The 23460-nt window shown below is 35.5% G+C and overlaps 4 protein-coding genes across 4 annotated transcripts; 1 reads left to right on the forward strand and 3 right to left on the reverse strand.

Moving 5' to 3' along the window:
• Positions 1-343: 343 nt before the first annotated feature.
• LOC21387703 (aldehyde dehydrogenase 22A1) lies at positions 344-6280 on the reverse strand. Its single transcript, XM_024166516.1, has 14 exons — positions 5849-6280; positions 5686-5729; positions 4793-4894; positions 4416-4543; positions 4090-4212; positions 3699-3852; positions 3254-3357; positions 3085-3163; positions 2595-2690; positions 2306-2443; positions 1584-1799; positions 1160-1351; positions 935-1078; positions 344-826 (listed from the first exon to the last, which is right to left on the reverse strand). The coding sequence occupies exons 1-14, from the start codon at positions 5958-5960 to the stop codon at positions 659-661; spliced, it is 1800 nt and encodes a 599-aa protein (XP_024022284.1). The 5' UTR covers positions 5961-6280; the 3' UTR covers positions 344-658.
• A 6556-nt stretch (positions 6281-12836) lies between these two features.
• On the forward strand, positions 12837-14183 carry LOC21387704 (UPF0481 protein At3g47200). Its single transcript, XM_010099483.1, has one exon. It carries the CDS (start codon positions 12837-12839, stop codon positions 14181-14183), a length of 1347 nt encoding a protein of 448 aa, XP_010097785.1.
• Positions 14184-17149: 2966 nt separating this feature from the next.
• On the reverse strand, positions 17150-17851 carry LOC21387705 (pectinesterase inhibitor). Its single transcript, XM_010099484.1, has one exon. It carries the CDS (start codon positions 17849-17851, stop codon positions 17150-17152), a length of 702 nt encoding a protein of 233 aa, XP_010097786.1.
• A 2079-nt stretch (positions 17852-19930) lies between these two features.
• On the reverse strand, positions 19931-22048 carry LOC21387706 (universal stress protein PHOS32). Its single transcript, XM_010099485.2, has 4 exons — positions 21797-22048; positions 21312-21421; positions 21089-21207; positions 19931-20214 (listed from the first exon to the last, which is right to left on the reverse strand). Exons 1-4 carry the CDS (start codon positions 21969-21971, stop codon positions 20118-20120), a joined length of 501 nt encoding a protein of 166 aa, XP_010097787.1. The 5' UTR covers positions 21972-22048; the 3' UTR covers positions 19931-20117.
• Positions 22049-23460: the final 1412 nt, after the last annotated feature.

Consider the following 23460-nt stretch of genomic DNA (forward strand, 5'->3'; position numbering starts at 1 on the left):
CACTCGTGATTCTAGTTCGACGCCGCCGTAGGGATCTCTGCCTTCTCCGGCCTTAACGGAAGCTCCCCGTCCACGATAGCAGAGAGAATGAGGCGAAGAAAAAGTCATGATGCTCCATCATGATATACCGCGTCGCGTTGCTCATCTGAGTTATGCGGAGCTCCCCAAATGCAATGCTGATTAGCATTCTTGAATGTAGGGCCTACTTCATTAATTAAGCACTCATTTTAAAAATTTTGAATGTACTTAATAGCTCCCACCACAAATAGGAAGTTTAAAGCACTCCTAATTCTATGTGAAGAGTTAAAAAGCAACACCTGAACATCTTTTTAACCATTCGCTTTTGATCTACGGTTTTTATAAACGTGCACTAGAGCAAAACAAGGGGTTGCATCTTCTCAAAAAAAAAAAAAAAAAAAACGTAAAGATTTCCTATTGTTTACTCCTCTCATAATTCATAATTTGGTCTATTTCCTTCCTTCCAAAAGATAAATATATTACCAAATGTAATTCGACACAAAAACTAAAAGACAATTAGGACAGTGCTCAACACTAGCTGTTGCACAAATAGGAAGTCTAAAGTCCCAGATATCCTTGAAACATGGGTGCTTGACTCTGTTGAACCGTTGAAAAAGTCGCTAAGCCTCACGCGTCATGCTTAGTCATTTCTTCTCGTGCTGCTGCTGTTGTTATCAGAAGCGTTTTGCTGCTCCGAAATCATCTTTAGAACATTGACCAATGCTCTCAGACGATCCCATATGTTCAGGCCATAGAGTGTTTCAACAAGCGACTCCTGAAACTCGAAACAATTCTCCGAAATCGGATACTGTGATTGGAAGAACAACAGAATCAGTAATTTTTTAGGGGAGTAGTTTCTCTGAAGTGAAATTAAAGATTTCTACAAGGGTTAGAAGTTTTAATTTTCAAATCTGACCTGAATAGGCTTTGGTATCTTGGTTTTGATGTATGGCCACCATCTATCCTCGACAACGGATTTCACAAGACAGCAAGCACGCAATCCTTCTACACCAGCAAATCTTCCAAATCCACTGTCTTTTACACCACCAAATGGCAGGGACTAAAAAAACCATGAGACATCTTTAATAAAGGGGAAAAATTTACCACTACCAAATGCACTAGCAATCAAATGAAAAATTACCTGACACATGTAAGTTGATGCAAAATCGTTTATAGCAACAACTCCACATTGTATCTGTGAAGCTATCTCTCTGGCACGTCGCTGACTTCCTGAAAAAACAGCACAGCCAAGACCATACCTTGAGTCATTTGCAAGCTTGATAGCCTCTTCGTCAGTACTAAACTTCATTATTGGCATGATTGGTCCAAATGCCTACATAAATTATGAAACATCTCTCCATGTAAGCAGCAGAAGATGTAAGATACCCTCTATACCTTAGCTATATCTACTTATCTAGTAAATTTTCACATCCTTTTCTTTTCCATCCTATAAACAAGCAACCGTAATTACTTGAAGGGAATAAAGCATAGAAGATTTAAATGTCAAGAATCAAAGAAAACTCATGAGAATCATATTTTAGACAAAAGAACAGGATTTCTGCTACCTCTTCCTGCATCAACTTCATCGTGTGTTTTACATTCCCAAGCACAGTTGGGGGGAAAAACTGATCAACTGCACCTTCACCAATATGGCCGAAGCTTCCACGAGCAATAATTTCTGCTCCTTTTTCTATGGCATCGTTTACAAGGCTTTGAAGCCTCTCAGAATGCTCTTGCAAGCATATGGCTCCCATATCATACCTTCCAGAAAGTGGTGGGCCCTGGAACAGAAGATAGATTCGAGAGTTTACAACAATGAAAATGCTTTGCCACACATTAGTTCTAGTACTTACACTCGAGCATATTTTATGTGTTCACAAATGAAATGTCCTGTTCTTGATTACACAACTGGAGATTCATCTCAATAGAAACCAGCTGAAATCGTACCTAGTTTCATTTACACTAATTTGTACAATTTATGCACGTGTCTCAACAAGGCATGAAGAAAAAAAAAGATTCCAATCTGCTCCCTTAGAAGATAAATCATAAGTAACATGCAATTGAATATCAGCCATAAATAGAAAAGATAAATATGACAGGATTCTAATTCAAATGTAGGTAGTTTAACGCCTTCTACAATTACTGTTATAGCACTTTAAAGACGATTTTACACATACAGTGCAGGCACAGGCTATAGACTTTTCATCCCAAATGTTCAAAAACAAAGTTTACAACTGCACTAGCGATTATCGGACGTAATGAATGTATCAGAGGCGAAGATACTTACCACTGAAACAGCTTTAATGATTTTGGCAACTTGGCTAACAAAGGAAGAATAAATGTCCTTATGAACATAAAACCTCTCTGCTCCTGCACAGTTCTGTCCACTCGATTGAAGAACACCCCGGACAGCAATTTGTGCGACCTAGATAGAATTTTCAAAAATAATATTAGAACAAATGACACTCCAGAATAAAATCACTTGAGCAAAGCAATTTATAAATCAAAAATCTTGTAAGAATGTCAAAGCCTTATCGACAACCACAACACAGAAGTACAGTTCAGAATTTTCATACACGTTCCACATCAACATCATCGCACACAATAAATGCATCTTTCCCACCAAGTTCAAGCGTAACTGGTATAAGTGTCTCTGAAGCTTTTCTCATTATCTGCAGAAAAAGCAAGTATGGCAGCCAATGAGATTATACAGAGAGATTAGAGTTGGAACCGACTTCACAATTTCAAAAGACAAGTTGAAGAGATACAGAACTTGAAAGAATTCATAAATACTTAAGGATGAGAAATAATAGACATCCTATAAGGTCTTCTACCCAGGGTCCCAGAGGCAGATCTTCTCAAATAAAATCTACCCTTTGGAAATAATAATTGAGATGTTGTACTTCCATAAGAAATAAATTAATCATAATCTTTTCGCCACTGATTGGACAAAGATCTCACCTTACAAATTGGAAGTTATATAAAAGGAGAATTACGAATTTTAGAACCAGGGAACCTCTTTAAGAAAGAAAGTAAGATATTAAAGCAACGATAAGAATGCCATACCATCCTACCGACACCAGGTGACCCTACAAATATTATTTTGTCAACTGAAGACACCAGAGCTTCTCCTGTTTCAGCAAACCTGACAAACATTGTCTGTTGCAGGTAAGACAAGAAACAAGGCCAAATACAGAACATGAATTCAAAGGAAAAGTTTAAATCGAAATTATACCCGGTGATAATTTCAACCAAATTTTCTGGAGCTCCTACAGCAGCAAGGGCTGACTGGATTATTCTAAAGTAGAAACATCCAGACCAACTTGCATGCTCTGAAACCTACAAGTACCACGTTTTTTGCCAAATCATAGATTAAAGTTCAATATTACTTGAATAAAATAGACAATAAAACAAAACTATCTCAATATACGACCCTAATATCCATATCGTAATTGGAAAACAACAGCACATCAGATGCAGCAACAGAATATGGATATAAGGTGTTAGGCAATCACCAATCAGATCATATAAACAGCTACGGAAATAGACAGGTGTATCATTTTCAATTTCACAAAGCTTAAATGTATCCAAAATCACAGGGTGGAAAAGAAATTACATAATACGACATTATTTAAAGTACCTTAATAGCTTAATCACAACAATAATAGAACATTAAGTACCTTAATCACAACACTATTTCCTGAAAAGACAGCTGCCAGCATTGGATTGAAAATATTGTGGAAAGGATAGTTCCACGAAACGATGGCACCAATAACACCAAGTGGGTGAAATTCCACTCTCGATCTCTTGTGAAGCATTGATCGTCCAGAAGATCTGGAAATATCAAACACCTTTATGTTAAAAGATTATAAAACTGAGGTGGTAGAAGGAAATATTCTTCAATGTGTAAACCGACATAGTGCTGGTAGACAAGTTGACTCCAACATATATCAAGGAGATAGTTAGCAATAAGCAAATAAAATAAAATGCAAACACAATGGAATGGATTACCAACACTCTGATAAAAACAATATGACATGGAATAACATAGAAATAGCATGATGAAAATACCGGTATTCAGGCTTCAGCCACTTCTCACCCTCTGAGAGAAGCCAGGTGATCTTCTCACAAGTTGTCATTATTTCTCCCAAAGAGGCATCGACCATTGTCTTTCCAGTATCACGTGAAGAAATTCTAATGAAAACGACAAACCAATAAGTATAAAAGTTATACTTAGCTTAATAGAATAATGAAATCTAGAAAGACAGAAGTGAATATCAATATCTTCTAGGCTCCAATCAAAGGGAAAAAGGAAGCAAAGAAGATGGGAAAGAACAAGGAAAGAGTAATGGTTAGAAAGAAATTATTTTTCTGTCCAAGAAGAACAAAGTACTTACTCGCATATAAGCTCTTGGTGTTCAATTATATACTTTAGAAGTATCCTAAGGAACTGACGTCTTTGCTTGAAGCTACTCTTTTCCCATACTTTCTGTGCCTTCCTTGCCTGTACCACACGCACCCTGACCTGAAATATAAATTTGAATGGCAATTTTAGACAATACTGAATATGCTCTTATTTTCTGTTTTTTACTTTATCCTCCTCGCTGACAAAACTGTTGTAACATCATTTCGCATGGTACATAAAACAACTGTCCTACCTACCAATTGTGGAACGCCAACAGAAAAGAGAACAAGAAGAAAGCTAGCTAGTCCAAGAAAAACAGCAAATCAATTCCAGTCACAACAATGCATAACCATAGACATCGTCACTAACCTCATCAGGTGTCAAAGCAGGAAGATATCCGAGATATTTCATAGTTGCGGGTTCATAGCACTGAACTTTCGTATCCGACTGGGTCCTTCCCCTTGGGGGTATCTGAATAGAGAAAACACCAATTGGAGGAACATAAGTTTCACTCAACTTATCACAAGAAAATTTATGAAAAATACAAATGAGGACGATATACGGTAATTGGTTGCAACCCAAGACATAAACCAAGACTAGCATATTTTTAGGGGACCAAAAAAAGAAAAAAATCACTAACAACTAAGAACCTTCTCTATAGTATGCTTCACTCAATACAAGTTACATGAAGTGACTAACAAGTATTCCCCAAATTCTGTTTATTTCTAACTCTTTCTTACATTAAATATGTAGTTTTTTAACCCCTAAAAGCATTCCTCATTGTTCTATATTGAGACAACTTACAAACTAGAAAATCACTAGAACTGGATGGGACCAAAATGCTATTCTTTAGACTATTTATAAATCCAGGCATTGTTCAACTTGGAAACTATAAAATCGCCAAAAATGAGACCCAATCACCATTCCATTTTTTTTCACTTTTTTCCTTTGGAAGAAACCCAAATTAAATCCCAATCTTGCAAACTAGATATCACCAAAATTAGACTAAAATGTCATCTTTTAATATACTAGATATATCCAAGTATAAGCAAACCAATTCACATCAATTATGGAGTAATCAAACCTAACTCAAATTTCCCTCCTTTAGCATTATCCACAGAGATCATATTAACTCAAACATGTCAAAGTAGCAGAAACTAACAACATTAATAATAGCAAAAAAAAATTCCAGAACTGAGCAAAATAATCTATGAAAATGAAAAGGCCAACATACACAAAAAAAAAAAAAAAAAGAAACTCACATAAATGAAACTGTTTTCTGGGATCTGATTCTTGTCGTCCATCACTGCATTGATTCATCCATTACACACAAAAAATCAAAACGGACATATAAACATATACAAACACATATATACATATATATATATATATATGTATGATGAGAGAGAGAGAGAGAGAGAGTACCATCAGAAGCGTCGACGTCAATGGAAGGGACATTTGGGGGAATGAGCATCAAGAGGAACCTGCAGAGAGCGTAAGCGAAGGCCAAAACGAGAAGAGGCCACCAAAACGCCATCGTTTCGACGCCCACAAAGACACGGATTTTGGGGTTTCCGAGGATCCTAAGTAAGAAGAAGAGCTCATGCGAATATCAGAAGAGAGAGAGAGAGAGAGAATGTTGGGAGCTCAGAAGAGGAACGACACTCGTTTTGCTAATTGGGAATTGGGAACTCAACTGAAGCGATCTGCTAATATTTTTTCTTCGGTTTTTGACCCCAAAAAAAAAAAAAATACAAAAAAGAAGAGAAAAATAAAAGCAACAAAGAACAGATTCTTTGAACTTTGGGCGGCCTGGCTTTACTCTTCTTTGTTGGGGTCGTCTTCTTCTTCCTGAGATCATTGGTAGGGGGTGTAAATCGATTGGGTAGGCTCGAGTTGGGCTTATTATTTAGGCCGAGCCGTACTAATTAGTTGAGAAAAATTTAGATCGCAACACCCATATTAGTACTACAAACTCATAACTCTTCGGGTTATCTCGGATAGGCTCGGTTTTGCAGGTTGATCGGGCCTGAATGTTGATTAGGGCAGTCTATGTGTCACTCCCCTGGTCTCCCACTGGGCTACAAGAGGCCGAAAATTGAAGTTCTCCTACTAAGCATCAAGTTTTCATGTTGTTTTCAAAATAGTGATTTGTTTCAGACCTCATTTCATTCAATTGCAATTTTTTAGTTTTACCATTCAACAACTAAATAAGCAACTATGAACATGTAAAAAAAACTGTACATACGTAAATATAATCTAACACATTCAAAACATTCAACAGCATTAACATAACATCCATAGCCTGCAATCTGCATATTTAAAAAACATTCCAAGTAGCTCTTTAACAGTCCAAAAGCATAAAGTTCATAAACAGTCCAGGTGGAAATGAGAGAGACTGAGAAGTGAGAAGAGGAACTGAGAAGTGAGAAGAGGAACTGAGAAGGAGGCGAGGGAGGCGTGAAGTGATTAGGGTTATAGACTTAAGATTACCCCAAGTGAAAATGAGTATTCACGGCCGGGTCGGGGCATAGCGGGTTAAAAAATGCCTGCCCCGCGGCGGGTTGGGCCAATTTGAATCTGATTTTAAAAAAAAAAAAAATAACCCTATATTTTCATGTAGGATCGGGTCGAATCGGGCGGATTAGTCGGATTCAGACTCAATTTTTACACCCCTAATTATTGATTTTAAAAAACCAGTCGTAAACCTAGAAATCGATCACTGATCCAATTTGAGTACCTCTACAGCTCAACAGAAAATTGAAGAGTAACGGCAGCAAGTGATTGAGTTCAGTAGTTCTTCATATAAAATTATTGACTCTAGAGATATAGTAATATGGAGAAGACAAAATTGTTTCAAGCACCGACAGAACCAGAAGCGCCCCTTGTTTCAAAGAGAGGAGGACGGGTCCTGTCCAAGCCAAGGAGCTTACTCCGAATAGCCTTGACAAATGATGATTGAGACGAGATTCGGCATTTTTAAACCACGAAACGCTCGGTTTCCATTTCGGTTGTAGGTGTAACCAACCCGCTATTAAAGATATGACCGAAATAAATAATAGAAAAAGAGCTCCATTATAAAGATCTCCATTAGTACGTAAACCGATTGTATACCACCATTGATAAACACCATAATAAGCGATATTCACTGGGCCAAGAGCACCCCCTCGAGTAAAAGCTTCCACAGCCGGTTGGCCAAAATGAGGATCCCAAATTGCATGAGCAATAGGTCTTACATGTAAGGGGTCCTGTACCCATGCCTCAAAGTTTCCTTGCCAAGCTACATGAAACAAATTTCCGGAAGTCCACAAAAAAATTATTGCTAATTGCCCGAAATGCGAGGCAAAACATGTCTTTTTCTTCTTTTTTTTTTTCCCTTAGAATATCATGTTGTTCGACGTTTGATGTTTGAAGAATTAAAACTCCATGTCGTTTATATTTTGAAGCTTTCTTCTAATAAATAAACGACGTGTAATTTTTTATAGGAAAGATTTGTTGTCCTTAAACCTGTCCTTTTCCATCATATTTATAGTCGTTTTTTTTTCTTCTTCATATTAATAGTCGTTTATCCAATAAGATTCATCTTCTATCTACTTTTTTAGATGAGAAACTTCACGTCGTTTGATGTGGGAGGTTTATTGTCGTTTACTTAACCAAACGACAAGTTATTGGTCAACAGAATTTAGCCCGTGGATCGTGGTAGGAAGTTGGAACTTGAATGTATCTGGCTTTATTTGTTGTCGGAATGTTATGAGCGACATAGTTTTGCCTTATTTAAAGTCTGGTAATGGCATCGTTTAACTTTGTCCTCAAAACCTAGATGTCGTTTCTTCTGAAACTGTCCATCTCCTTCAATAAACGACGTGTAGTTTATATTAAAACAAAACGACTTGTCGCTGAAGCAATATGTTTTTCATCACATGATACATGTTTGTGATGAAAAGCATATTGCGCCATCTTTATTCTTGGCTCCACCCCCAGAATTTTATGTGATGCCCAGATTTCTCACATACTAGTTGGTCAATGCATTATATGATTTTACATTTATATGCATATGAGTTATATGCTTGATCTGTCATCAAGGTACATGATCAGGTTAATAAGGTACATTTTAGTGCTAAATGTGTATATTATATTCATAAGTTATAGGTTTTCTTAAAGGTGAATCCGGTAAGTGGGAATGAAGGATAAGAAGTTTAAGAATGATTTCATATGGAACTTAATAGGTAACGGAGTTCAAATATTTTAAAAGTACAAAAAAATGAGTAAAACGGTCGACTTTAGATGTAACGGGAAGGTTTAGTATGCGTTTTGTTGGGTGAATAGACCAAAATATAGTAAGGGACAATTTATAATGAGTATATAAGAGGATAAGATTGATTACGAAGGGTTGACGTGAGTTTCACGTGAATTATAGGGTGAGACTACTCTAGAAACCCTAGTTTGACACAATTTTCAGCATTTGGACTTTCGAGCCTAGATTAGGGTTTTGGGAGGTTATAGTTGCTTTAGAAGTTCATTAGAGCATGTTTTATAATGTATGGAAGGTTTTAGAAATATTGGTGTAAGGTTTTGATTATGAGTGGTTTAAGATTTATAGATGAAATCTATAACATACAAGAAATCGCTACGAGCACATACGCTTGATTTGGAAAGAAAAATGATAGGTTATGACTTAAGGTGTACTTGGGCTTTTGTAAAAGTGTTTTACACTTTAAAGAAAGAAGTTATATGCTGGAAATTTGACACAAGGGAAGCTTAGGTGAGAGTACTTCATGGTGAAGTACTTAAGGTGGTTGCTAGGTTGTTTAAAAAGTTTATTAAGCAAGCAGCTTAAGCTATCAGCCTTAAAAATTCTAAGTCCGACTCTCCAACCTCTGAAAACTCCATTTCCAGCAAGGCTCAAGTGAGGATAAGAGAAATCTTTGGTGGTTTAGTAAGTTTTGGGTGCTTAATCGCAAGAAAACTCAAACTAGAGTAAGATAAGCCACTATTTCGGTGTTAGCTCTGTGTTCAAGTCTGTTCAAAAATTGAACAGCATGATCTCTTATGTGTCAAGAGGATCCCCATAAAAGGGCATAAGCAAATTCAATAGGAAAGTGCTGGTTTGAAGTTCGTTTGTGGAAGCTGTCCAGAAACAGGATTGTTTCAAAACCGGTTCAGGTTTGTACTTGGTTACCTAGGCTAGGAAGCCTGTTATGAGCTGAATTTCTCAGGGTATGCTCATTTATATGTTAAATAAATTCCACTAAAACAGTTTTGGCAAATTCAATTTGATTTGGGAGTTATAACCTAAAATCTGAGGCTGATCCAGTTTGTGGTATTGGATGAATTTGTGGTTTCAAGATGTTTTGTGAGTTTTGGTCAATTTAAATTTGTTTAAGTTACAAAACATATGTTTTTATGCTTTAGGGAGTGTTAAAATGAAGGAAAAACTATGCCAAAATTTTTAGAAAAAAATTTGACTTAATTTGGATAAAAAAATGAGGGAGTTAGGCCATATTTTGGTGTTGCCCGTGCACCAAGCCACACCAGGCACACGCCTGGGCCTAGTGGACGCTTGCCTATGCGCGCGTAAGCAGGCCAGGGCCGCCCAGCCAGACACGTCCTTGGGGTTGCTTGACTGGGCCACGGCCTGACTAGGCCAGCCTAGTCAAGGGTTTTCAGGGCCCCGGAGTCCGTTTTTGGTGCCGTTTCTTGCGTGTAAGTCCTGTAAACTCCTATTTTTTATGATTGTCACTTAAAATAATTATTTAAATATTAAAAAAAATTAGTAAAAATTGGGAAAATTATAGAAGTCACCTAAATTGGGGTTTTTACTCTGTTTTACACGTTCTTTCACCCACGAACTCAATTTAATCTTGTTATAGAGGCTTGTAATGTTTTAGAGGATTAAATATAAGTCTGGTCATGGAGGCTTGATGTTAAATGGAGGTGTAAATTAGGAAAATGAGCTCCTTAATGCATAATTATTAGTCATTATTGGTCGGGTATAATGTTAGTTAAAATACTCAATATTTCAGGCGAGTGGAATACCGGATTCCCTGAGAGGATATCAGAGAGCTTCAATAAGGCTCGAGGTAAGTAGAATATTACCTATATTACCATAATAATTGTGCATAGTACATATGTGATACTTGATTATGTGATGTATATGTATAATGCATAAAGTATGTACATAGTGCAACATACAAGAAAATGTTATATAAGGAATGGGTTGATAAACATTCACCAAAGTAATAAAAAGGAGTGATAATTTGTGGTGAATAGTAATAAGGCTAAAACAATCCCAATGGGGATATTAAAGACCACAAAGTTCCTGGGAGACACATGAGAATGATTTGGCCATAAAATCTGGGACCACTAAGTCTATGAGAGACATATGATATTTATTTGGCCACAAAGTCTGGGACCACTAAGTCTTTGGGAGACATATGATAATCATTGTGAAGGCCATAAGGTATGGGAGCACTAAGTCTCATGGAGACACATGATGCTATTAATAATGGCCACAAGGTCTGAAAAAAAAATGATAGAGCCACGACAATTGTGCATACAAGTGATGAAATAAAAGGCAACAAAGTGAATATTTAATAATATACTAAAGAAAATGGAACAATAGGAAAGGCTGAGGTTAAGATGTGATGTTATATGTTCAAATTACTTATTCATGCATTTATTCTACTTACTGGACTTTAGCTCACTTATTTATGGCGATGCAGATGAAGACACATCCCGACATTAGATGTACATTATTTTGGTGGTTGGTTGACGTCATCCTTAGTACCAGGACTTTTGTATATGGACGATGCTGACTTGTTTGAGGCCCTAAGTTACTAACTATTTACTATGCTATTGTTTTTTGTATGTAAGAACTGTCAGATCTATTTTTGAGATATGTATTATACTGTATATGACATCAGTCAAAAGAAATACTAAAATCATGTTTTTGTACCATTGTGCAAAGAAAGTGTTAAAAAGTTCAAATTTGTCCCACAGTTTAATGTTACCAATCAAAAGAAAACTCAAGGTAAGTTAGAAACAAGTTTTAAAAGAGTAACGACACCTAGCATAATTAGGTAACTTTAAGGTTAGACTAAATGGGTGTTACATTTTAAAACTCTAGCCGACCAAGTGTAGAAAAATTAAATCAAATTCATATAATTATGTTCAGACCAAAAAGGCCACAGCCATTTTACTGTAATTAATCCTTGCATTCAGTATTAAGTAATCATATTTAGCTTTACATTAGAATAAAGCAATTCTCTCTGCTGGTGCTTCTAAAAAATTCTTTCCAGATTACCCCAGTATTACTACTGACATCTTTGAAGTTCTTTTTTTTTTTTTTTTTTTTTTTTTTTTTTTTTTTTTTTTTTTTTTTTCAGTTTCTCTTGCCATTCTTCTCAAGTTACCCTGGATTCCTTATTCCTATCAAGTACTATTTTTTCTTGGTCACACTAGTCATTCAAGTTCTAAGATGCAAAAATTGATTACCAATTATGAAAGCTGATAGGAATTAAGAATTGCTATTTGCTGAGTTGGCTGAACAAACCCAGTTCAAGCATTTTGGCCACATTTTGGTTATTGGGTAATTTGAGAAATTCCAGAAAAGGTAAACTAGCTCTTAACACCAATCTTTGAGTATTTTACCCTTTTTTTTCCCCTTTGCTAAGAGATCTTTGAGTATTTTACTTAAATATATTGTGTCTTAGAACTTTTCTGCTATGACTTTACATATATATATATATGTGTGTGTGTGTGTGTGTGTGTGTGTGTGATGTCAATGTTGTTGTTGTTGTTTTTATTTATTTAATTATTATTATTATTATTATTATTATTATTATTGAATGAGTACTTATTCACTACAATTGGTAGTTGGGCAATAGACAAACCCCATTAATAGGTAAACTGCAGTCTCTAATTAGCACCGATATTTGAGTATTTTACTTGATCAAGAGTCATCTTAGTATTTTCTGATCTATACATTAGTCTACTACCAATGTACTTGAATGAAATTTAGTCCACCAAACTATGGAGTAAATCACTAATTAATTAATAATTAGTGAAAAATATAATACAAGATCATCTACAAAGAACTCCAATCAATGAAATCCATAGTAAGTGATGACATATAACCAATATTGTTCTGATCTAAATGCTTACATTTGCTGTTATAGGTTCTTCTTTTTTGTTTTTTCCATCCAAATTAATTAGTGAAAAATATAAGTACGTGAGATCAAATCATAATAACTTTGAGGGAAAAAAAAAAAAAAAAAACGTAAAGCCTCCTACAACTCAAGAAAATGTATGGTAATGCTAATTCGTTAGCAATGTTATATTGATTACTTACATTTGCTATTATTTGTGTTTTTTTTTTTCAATCTTTTTTTTTCCTTCAAAAATTTTCAGCCAGATGGAAGAAAGTAGTAGATCAGAAGGATCACAATCCAAAGAAGGACACATCATTGAAGTGAAAGAAGAAATGGAAGGAGAAGAAGGAGATCAAGGTTCTCATCAACTTGTATCTAAAATGAAGCAAAAGATGGAAGATGTTTCTAAACTAGTCTTCATCTTCAGAATCCCTCGAAGCGAAAACGACAAGGAGTATACTCCATCGAAGGTCTCAATAGGCCCTATCCATCACAAGGCAACCAAAACTCTAGAGATAGAAGACCATAAGTGGAAGTACACAGCCTCACTCCTCAACCGAAAACCAAACTTGGAAGCAACAATAGACGCTTGTGTCAAAGCCCTAAAGGAGTCCGAGCATAGGATAAGAAAATGTTATGGAGAACAATTCAACAACATCAAGAGCAACGACTTTGTCGAAATCATTCTAGTCGATTGTTGTTTCATCATTGAACTCTTCCTTAAATTCTCCATAAAGGGTCTAAGACGCCGAAACGACACCATTTTCACCACCCCCGGGTCGCTCTATGAGTTGAGGAGTGACATGATTTTGCTAGAGAACCAAATCCCACTATTTGTCCTCCTACAAATATTCCACATTGTCCCTATCCCCCCGCAATGTACCATGTCATTTAATCAACTAGCCTCTAGGTTTTTCAGGAACATGGTCCCTGGAGACTTGCAATATCTTCATGAGAAGTTCAACCAAGAAGGGTACCACTTTCTCGACCTAATCCGCCGGTGCATCATACCGGCGAGGGTTTTGCCAAATAAAACGAGTTGTACTACTTCTGATCCTAAGGGTTTGGAGTCGGCAACGAGGCTGCAAAAAGCCGGGATAAGGTTTAAGAGGGGGTGGACTTATAGCTTGTTAGATGTCACGTTTCACCATCGTGGGGTCCTCACAATCCCACAACTCGAAATCAAAGAGTGTACGGAGGAGCTTCTCAGGAACCTCATCGCACTTGAGACGCACCTTGCGGACACACAACAAACGACATCTTATGCCTTTCTCATGCATTGCTTGGTCAAATCAAAGAAGGATGTGGAATTGCTTGGGGAAAGGCGTGTTTTGAGTTATGAAGAAGGCAAGGAAGATGATGTCGTTGCGATGTTTCAGAAGCTTGGAGAGAAAGTTACCGCAAAGGATTCCTACTACTTGAGGCTTCTTGAGCAAGTGCATGAGTACCACACAAAAAATTTGCATTCAAAGTGGGGGAAACTCATGAGTGGGTGCGCCAAGAAAACGACACTGTCGTTTGTGGTTTTTGTTGTGGCGATTTTGCTTCTTGTTCTCACCTTTGTGGGGGTCTTCTTTTCCGTGCTTTCCTTCTTTCTTCACCGTTCTTAATTAGGGGAAGAATATATATGAGGCATCTTTTGATCCTTACGCATGAGAAATAATAATTGAGTGTTTTTTCTTTCTTTTCAATTAAGTAATTTATTAATTTGATATATTCTTTTGAGATAAAAAGCCCGTTTAGTTGATGGATTAGAACCATGAGATTAAAATTATTTTTGATTTACGTGTATTTTTTGTGAGAGAAAATACTGTAGCGAATCATGAACCATGATTCGAATCAGAGAACGAATCCTCCAACCAAACAGACTCAAAGTCATACGCCGTATTATAGTAAAACATAGTGAACGTTCAATTCATAGATTCAGAATTATTCTTGATTTACGTGTATTTTTTATGAGAAAAAATATTATAACGAACCACAAACCATGATTCAAATCATGACACAAATCCACAAACTAAACATACCTTAAATTTATATTATGTAGTTTTTATAATATTAAAATAATACTTCAGCGTTTTAGAAAATGTCTTTTTATTACCTTGATGCCCATTTTTAAAATGTAAATTAACATTTTTACCCTACTATTTAATCAACCAAAAAACTGATAAATTTTGAAAATTTCTAAATAATTTAAAAGATTTAAGTATTATAAAAAAAGAAAAAATAACATATTCTTACTTTTACCTATAAATCCAAATGAAGAAAAAGTAAATTAAAGAAAAATTTAGGACCCGTCTAGTTCGCTGATTTGAGTTTTTAATTCGAGTTGAGATGTGATTTTATGTGAGAATTTTTTATTGTAGTAAAAAAGTTAGATGTGATTGTTTGTGAGAGCTTTTTACTGTAACAAAACTCAAATTCTAAACTCGAATCAGCGAAATGAACGGGCCAAATCAAACAACAAAAATCACCGAGGCAAATCAGATTGAAGATTAGAACTTCAACAACACACATGAACAAACAATTAAAATGAGCCGAAATCTGAACACTCCCTTCATCATCTCCCTCGCCCATATTAGATTGGAGATTAGAACTTCAACAACACACATGAACAAATAATTGAAATTAGTCGAAAGCTGAACACCTCCCTTCATCATCTCCCTCACCCAGATCAGATTAGAGATTAGAATTTCAACAACAAACATGAACAAACAATTGAAATTAGCCGCAATCCCGTTCGCGATACTCACCTCCCTCGCCCAGATCCGCCTAGCGCCGCCAAACCGAACCACAAGCAGCCTCCTAGCCAAAATCTGAACACCCCTTTCATTATCTCCATTGACGACTATGCCGAAGAACACCGATTCTGAGGATACCCAGCCATCATCATTTGTTCTGAGGGTCGACCTAACTCACGGCAACCCACCCCTATACGGCCAGCCACTGTCATTTCCCAGCCTGAGGCGAGCCCAGATCCTCACGCGGAATTGATCGCAAGATTTTTGTGGTTTAGATGTGTCGACGAGGTGTTAGAAGGACTGGGCCGGCGCCAGTTCGACAGCGCGGAGGAGGGTGGTGGGGTAGTGGGGGATTAGACGGGGGAGTGGGAGTTTTCTCGAATAATTTTAGGGGTGTTCATCGGTTCGGTTTCCGTCGATTTTGATCGGTTCGATAGCTGAACCGACCATTTTAATTTTCTAAAAATTAGAATCGAAATCGAACCGCATCTAACAATTTTCGGTTCGGTTAACCGAATTTCAGTTTCAATTCGGTTTTGATAATCAGGAAGATGACCTCAGTTAATCATCAAGTTACCAGTATCTTTAATTGCATTTTTTACCCGTAACTACGAAAAAATGTAAAACTTTCTTTCAATGTAAAGTTGCAAACACGTAATCACAATAAATGAATACAAAGTACAATATCAAAATTGATAATTGCACAAACATAAGTTTAAAAAATATTTAAATTGTCATACGTAAAACAAAACGAAAACATAAAAAAAAAAAAAAATTCCATCTCGGTCGGTTCGGTTTTTAACCGACTCTCTACACGCAAAATCAAAACCGAACCGACTTTTGAGGAAGTCGGTCGGTTAACCAAACCGACTGTGTTCGGTTCCATGTGGCATCGTCGTTTTCGGTTTTGAGCGGTCGGTTTCAGTCAGTTTCGGTTTTATGATTTTTTTGTACACTCCTAATTTCTAAGAAACTTTTTTAGCGCGTTTAGAACTCGTTTTAAAATAATTTTATTTTTTATATAAAAATAAAAATAAAAACATTTTTAATCTCAGACAAAAATTATTTTTAAAAATATGTTTACTAATTTTATCAAAAAATTATTTTTAATATAAAAACTCATTAATGTCTCTCTCTGCTTGAGAGAGGAGAAAACGAAAATAAAAAATAAAAAACAATTAAAAATTATTTTTTATTTATCTCTCATTTTACACTAAATTAAAAAAATTATTTTTATTTCTGTTTTTTATTTTTATTGCGTTAAACGTTATTTTAAAAATATTTTCATTTTTTTTTTTAAAAATGTGAAAAATAAAAACAGATCAATTCCAAACACGACTTTTGTATTTTATTTTTTTAGTTTTAATTATTTAAAATATTTTCAGACTTTTTTTATAAGTTATTGGTTTCCATTTAATTAATGAGTAAGGTAAAAGTGTCATTTTATCTTTCAAAAATTAGCTCCAAAGTACAAAAAAATATTTCTTAAAACATTATTTTAATATTATAAAAAGTACAGGTATCAACTCAATGGTTTTTTTTTTGTTTGTTTGTAAATATAGAAGTTATTATACTCTGTTTAGACAGTGAGCAGTATAGGACTTTCTTTGCACTAAAACGACAGGAAAAGACGAATCCATGTATACACAACAATAAAACGAATAAACACTACTACAAATTAAAGAATCCTTTCATAACAATTTTCTTTTTTATTATTCCTACCACCAAATCCGAACACAATCTAACAAAAGCACTATATATATATATGTATGTATATATTCAAACACATGATCAGTTGATTATGATCTCATTATCATTCAAATATTATATAATCATCAGTTTATGAGCGAGGCAATGGCAAGGCCATTGCTGGCCAACTTCCTAAGCTTATCATCATACTTTGACAACTTCGTGCCAGCCTCCGTCCCTTCCGTCGCGTCTCCGCAATTCTCGGAGTCCGTGACGACGGCGCTGAGCATGCTGTTCACCGTCCCTATATCCTGCGACGGCACCGCCTCCGCCGCCTGCTGCAGGTTGTCTAGCGCGTCCTCGTAGCTGTCCTTACACGTCCCGATCGCCTCTTTGTCATCCTCGTTCGCCTCGCGGGACGCTGCGAGCTTTGCGGCGGTTGCGGCTGCTTGCTTAGCGTGCTGGGACGCCGCCTTTATGGCGGCGGCCAGGGCCGAGGTGATTGAGAAGGACTTGCCGGCGAGGAAGGGGGAGAGGGAGGAGAGGCAGAGGGAAGGGTAGTCGGTCTGGAAGCAGAGGCGCTTCAGCCTCGGGTTGACCGGGATGGTTGATCGGGAGAAGAGGCCGTCGCCGTGGACGTCGACTTGTGGGTTTCCCGGCGTGGCGTGAAACGACGTCGTTTCCGAGGATGTTGATGGTGCTGATGAGACGGTTGGGGTTGTTTTTCGCGGCGGCGGGGGCGGAGAAGCGGTGGTGGAGTTGTGGAGGCGAGCCACGCAAATGGAGTGTGATGTTGGTGTCATGAAGAGAATGAAGGAAAAAAGAAATAAAGGGTTTATGAGCTCCATGGCTTTTATGTTTTTTTTTTTTTGGGTGGGGATTGTGGAAGAGAGTTAAAGAGAAGAAGACAAATGAAGAAAATGGAGATGAGAAAAACTAGGGCGATTTACAAATACTGACTATTGTTATGTTTTCTTGGTATTGCACTGTTTTTCGGGGTTTTTTTTTTTTTTTTACTATAATGGGCATTTTCTTATCCCCTTCTTGCCTAAAAAAAGATAATTTAAGAATTGGAGATTTCAACACATTGACTGTATTGTGTAGCTCTTTTATCGTGAGATTTTCATTAAGTTTCCTTAAATTTATGTTCTAATTTGATCTATTAATAACAGTCCTAATACACGTTTATGGAACCATAGGATTTTATTTGTGTGTATGATTCTAATTCAACTTTACAACTTTAATGTTATCCAATTCCAACAAACAGAAAACCACTAAAATGGGAATGGTCATGGATGTTATCTTATTATGCATTTTCAAAGTTGAAAAATGAAAAAAAAAAATAAAATTATATATATATATATATATATAAACAGAGTACACGTAGAAGATACATTGATCGACTATTAGTGGTTGCTATTCCAGCTTATGTGAAGTTTGAAAACCATAATTTGATGAATTGATGTTATTAATTACAAGGTACATCACACAATTCTCCTGTTTGAACCGTCATTAAATATTAACAATAACGGGAATGCCAATTACCAAAACCAAAAAATTAAAATAAAATTGAAAGCTCATGAAGAACTATCAGGATCCAAGTAAAGCAACCACCTCAGAACTCAACAAAGTGACGACCATGGAGCAACTTTTATTAAGTACATCCTTTAACAGATAATACCATGCATTCAAAAATTTCTAAGCAAGCAATCCATTATTACCCGTCATTCGGTAAATCCTCAACAAGTTTCAAAGGTTTCGTTTATTTTACCGATTTGAGTTTTCAGTTTTAAGTTTTTACAATAAAAAATTCTCAGAAAATATCACATCTAACTTTTTCTACTACAGTAAAAAGTTCTCAGAAAATATCACATCTCAACTCGAATTAAAAACTTGAATCCATGAAGTGAACGAGGCCTGTATCTCTTCAACACGTTTATCTAGATGACATCGTTGATTCGAGTTTCTAATTCGAGTTGAGATGTGATTTTGTGTGAGAGCTTTTTACTGTAGCAAAAAAGTTAGATGTGACTGTTTTTAAGAGTTTTTACTGTAGCAAAACTCAAATTTAAACTCGAATCGGCGAAATAAACGGGGCCAAAGACAATCCACTTCGTGAGAGACCTATACATCTGTCGCACAAAAGGCCGGTTTGGTAATGCTTTTTCAACAGCCAGTATTACTTCTCTATTAAGTTTTTAGTTAAATTGCGTTTGGTAAAAAACCTCAAAAGTAATTGTGCAAGAAGTTTGAAGGTTCCCACAACAGAAGCTAAAAATCGATCGAAGGCTGCTTCTGCTTATGGCTTATGCGGAAAGCTGTAGGATCCTTTTAATGAATTTTTTTAAAACACAAATTACCCTTGTTTAATTATCACAATACCATTAAACGCTCTTATCAGACTCATCACCTCTCTCTCTTTCTCTTCAAGCTCTCTCTCTCTTTATTTCTCTCTATGTTCTCTCTCTCTCTCTCTCTCTTTTTAAAGTTAAACAAGTATTTTTTAATAACATCAAAATTATACATATTTAAATTTCATATCATGTCTATTTTAATCTTCTTAACTACCTACAACTATTCAATCTCACAATTTATCAATCGTTATTACACTGTTTTTGAAACCAGCAATATTTGTATAATTATAATTTACTTGTAACTGTGATTTTTTTTTCAGCACAACTAACAAGAACTTTTTTAAAATCTACAGGACTACTAAATTAGCCCAAAATCTATACATCTATCTGCCACACGGAGATATGCTGCCACTCGGGGTTTATCTAATACACTACCCTCTATCCCCATAGCTTTTCCAAGGAAAGAAAAAAAAAACACAAAAAAGAAATAAAAAAATAAACAAGCAATACATTTAAAACCTACAAGAAGGCAATTTATTTCTACGTACACAGCAACATAAACTAGCATACACATAGTCCAATATAGTTTGGAATTAGATAAATTTCTCGACACACTTACAAGTGTTGATATCTTAAAACTCCACACTAAATTACATAAAGATAATAGAAGTCCGACGGGCAAAAGAAACCCATTAAAGGGATGAACTTTGCACTTATTCACAAAGCATTGTTCACTAAATATTATGAACAAATTAAGGATTTAGCTTTCATGGTGATCTGCAGGCACATGCTTGACCACAGTTACAGGGCAGAGGCCATTGTTTACCACGTGGTTACTAACACTTCCCAAGATCACCCTGCAAAAGAAACGACACCAAACCAAAATTCAATCAAATCCCAAAAGTAGTACTTGTGACTGTTAAGGCCTGTAGTTGGTTAGCTAGCAAAAACGCAATTTGTTCGAATTCTGTTATTAGCCAAAGAGTTTGTTAGGCAAATATTAGTATAAACGAGAGGATAGGAGGGGATGTGAAGGGGGGAAATGTCTGAATTCTGGATTGTCTGAGTGTTTTGGGATTTCATTTCAGGGTTTGGGAAGCCAGGATGGGAGAGTTAGATAGTCTCTCAAACACTATCTCAATTAGATTTCCTAATTGTTCTATCATTGTTTTTGATCAATAATAGTTCCATTTTATTCAAATTCCTCTTGTTTAGATCAGGTTTCTATCAGCAACCAACTAAAGTCAAACAAATAATGACAAAATCTCCCTTGTGTTTAATCGAAATACAACAATCTAACCATATAAAACCCATCCCTAATGTCATACTAACAGATCTAATCAAAATCAGATGTTCAAAAGACACTTTTAAGTTCTAACCTTCATAATTTAGGAACTTTTATCCACGTTCCATTTAAGGTCACTATGTTCATAAGTCACACATTTGTTTAAGGCAAACTAGGGCCAGAATTTCAAAAAAGCCTTCCTCAAAAGATGAAAATTTAGGAAAATTTATGTACAGCAGAGGAAAGTCTAAAATGTATCACATGATTCGCATCACAAAAACATCAAAAAGTGGACTACTTAAAAAGCACATTCTAGTCACCAAATGCGACTTATATAGGAGTGAAAAAGGGGGAAAAAATCCAAATGTACTAAAAATTTATCCCCACTGAGTCAGATTTTCCATTGTGAACTCAAAAAGGGATTTTTCAAATAAAGTTTTAGTTACCTCTTAATTTTGCCAAGGCCTCTGTTACCAATAACAAGGCTGCTAAGAGGGATCTTATCAATTGCTTCACATATCTTCTCACGGGGATCACCCCAATAGATCTTCATCAACACCACAACCTGCTTAAATCCCAAATATCATCATCTAAACATGGTTTTCAACCCTAATTAATCAACATTATGCCAAACAAGCTTAATCAAATTTTAATAGAGAATTTAATTACCTCTTTCTGCCTTGCTATGGTACTGGCAATGTCAAGAGTCTCAGGGTCGGGGTTCACCCCATACTTCTTCTGAGTGTGGGGATCACACAATTCACTTAGAGGGATTAAAGCTGCAAATTAATTAATGGTTCAAATTTCATATACCCTTCATAAAAACAATAACATAAAAAAAGAAAGCTTGAACTTCAATAGAAAAACCTTGAGATAAGAACACAAATTAAAGTTAATATTAATAGCAGAATATTCCAAAGGAAAAAAAAAGGCACAATCTTTCCTTTTCGGAATTATTTTAATTTCATACTTTCACTTTCTAACAATTCAGTAGCCATTATTTGGTGATCTGAAAACAGATTTCAATTTCTTAGACATATTTCCACCAAAGAAAAATCATCCCTTTTATTTTCCTGGAAAAATAATGATCAAGATCAATTATCTAAAGAGATCATTGATGAGAGAGAGAGAGAGAGAGTAATTATTAAACGTACGAGAACCAGTGGCCTCCCAGAGCTGCATCTCTCCCTCATAGTATCCTTCGGGTTGTACGTTAATCAGGATAAGGTGATCCCCATCCCGGACAACGTTATCCACCGTCCATTTCAGCGCTTTTCTGCTGCACGCCGAGAAATCCACCGCCACCCCAATTCTTCTCTCTCCTTCCATTCTCTCTCTCTCTCTCTCCTCTTTTTCTCTCTCTAAAACCAGTGCCTTTAGAGTTGACAATTACCCGCACACAGACCTATGAAGACACACGGATATAATATAGTATATCGATAGACCTGGTGTTTGGTCTGCTGTTACGTGGGGAAAATAGAGGAAAAATAATGAGACTTTTTTGAGCCGATCGATTTGTTGGTCAAGGTTGTGATGAGAAATTCAATGGTGGATGGATGTAAACGTGGGAAATACATTGTATGTGAGGAACAGGGGATATTTGCTTGTCTTTTTTGAAAAGTAAACTCAATGAACATGCAAGACAAGAGATGGAATAATTGTGTGTAAGTGGATAAATGGAGTAGTGGGCCTACGTGTACAATTATAAATTTGAAGTTCATTTTTTAGAATTAAATTAAATTTTATATGATATTTGATGCAATAATTAAATTTAATAATAGTTTTTTAATCTATCTACTAATTAACTTCTATTAATATTTTTTATTAATGAATTTAATTCTTGCATCAAAACATAGTTGAAAATAAATTTAATTTAATTTAATATAGTTGAAGTTCAAAACATGTCTCTTTTGGCTTTATCTGGACCTTTTGACATTATTTAAAAGTTTGTGGTACTCAATACTCATACAATTGGCTTTTGGGCGAAGACCATCACATTTTCTTTGTAATTTTTGTTGAGAAATGGAATTTTTTAAATTGTTGTGAACCAAAATTCAATGCTCAAACTCAGTCAAATTGGTTTTATTTCTACTTTATTTTGATATTTTGAAAAAGAAAAAAGAAACTCTGAAGAGCCAAAATTCAACTGTTCTAGACGTTTTTGCTGCGTTTGGAGCCAAAATTTTTGTTTGCAAGATTATTCTAGCCAATGATTTGGTAGTGATCTATAGGCCAACAATTAATAAAACGACAATAAAATAATGAAAGCGGCAAGAAAACAACAAACGACAACAAAAGTCGAACAACAACAACGGTACGGCAGCAATGAAAAGCAAACGAAAACAAACGGGAGAAACTGATGGATGTTTACTTATTAAGATTGAGAAATGAGAGTTAATCTTATGTTTGTTTATTTATTTTATCCTAAAATGAGAGTAAAATTAGAAGACCTCACTCAAATTTAGGATTAAAGATTGGCAATTCTATACCCCCATGAAATTGTGACTCTCACTCATAATATTTATATTAAATTACTATTATACCCCTACTTTATTTCTAAATATAAAATTAAAAATAAAATTCAAAAATAATAATTACAACATATATTCATTACTTATTTTCTTAATATTATAATAGAAACCGTGCCGAAATTTTTTTTATAAATAGAGTTTTAAGTCTCTTCATTTTATATATCTTTACAAGATTAATGACACACTCTCCCTCTAAAGTTTTACTTCTTAGTTTTGCATTTTCTTAATTTTCATAACAAAAATATATTATTGTATCAAATTTTCTCTTATTTTTTTTATCTCTTTCC

Source organism: Morus notabilis, unplaced genomic scaffold (genome assembly GCF_000414095.1).
Source record: "Morus notabilis unplaced genomic scaffold, ASM41409v2 Scaffold1196, whole genome shotgun sequence".
In the NCBI taxonomy this organism is placed as follows: domain Eukaryota; kingdom Viridiplantae; phylum Streptophyta; class Magnoliopsida; order Rosales; family Moraceae; genus Morus; species Morus notabilis.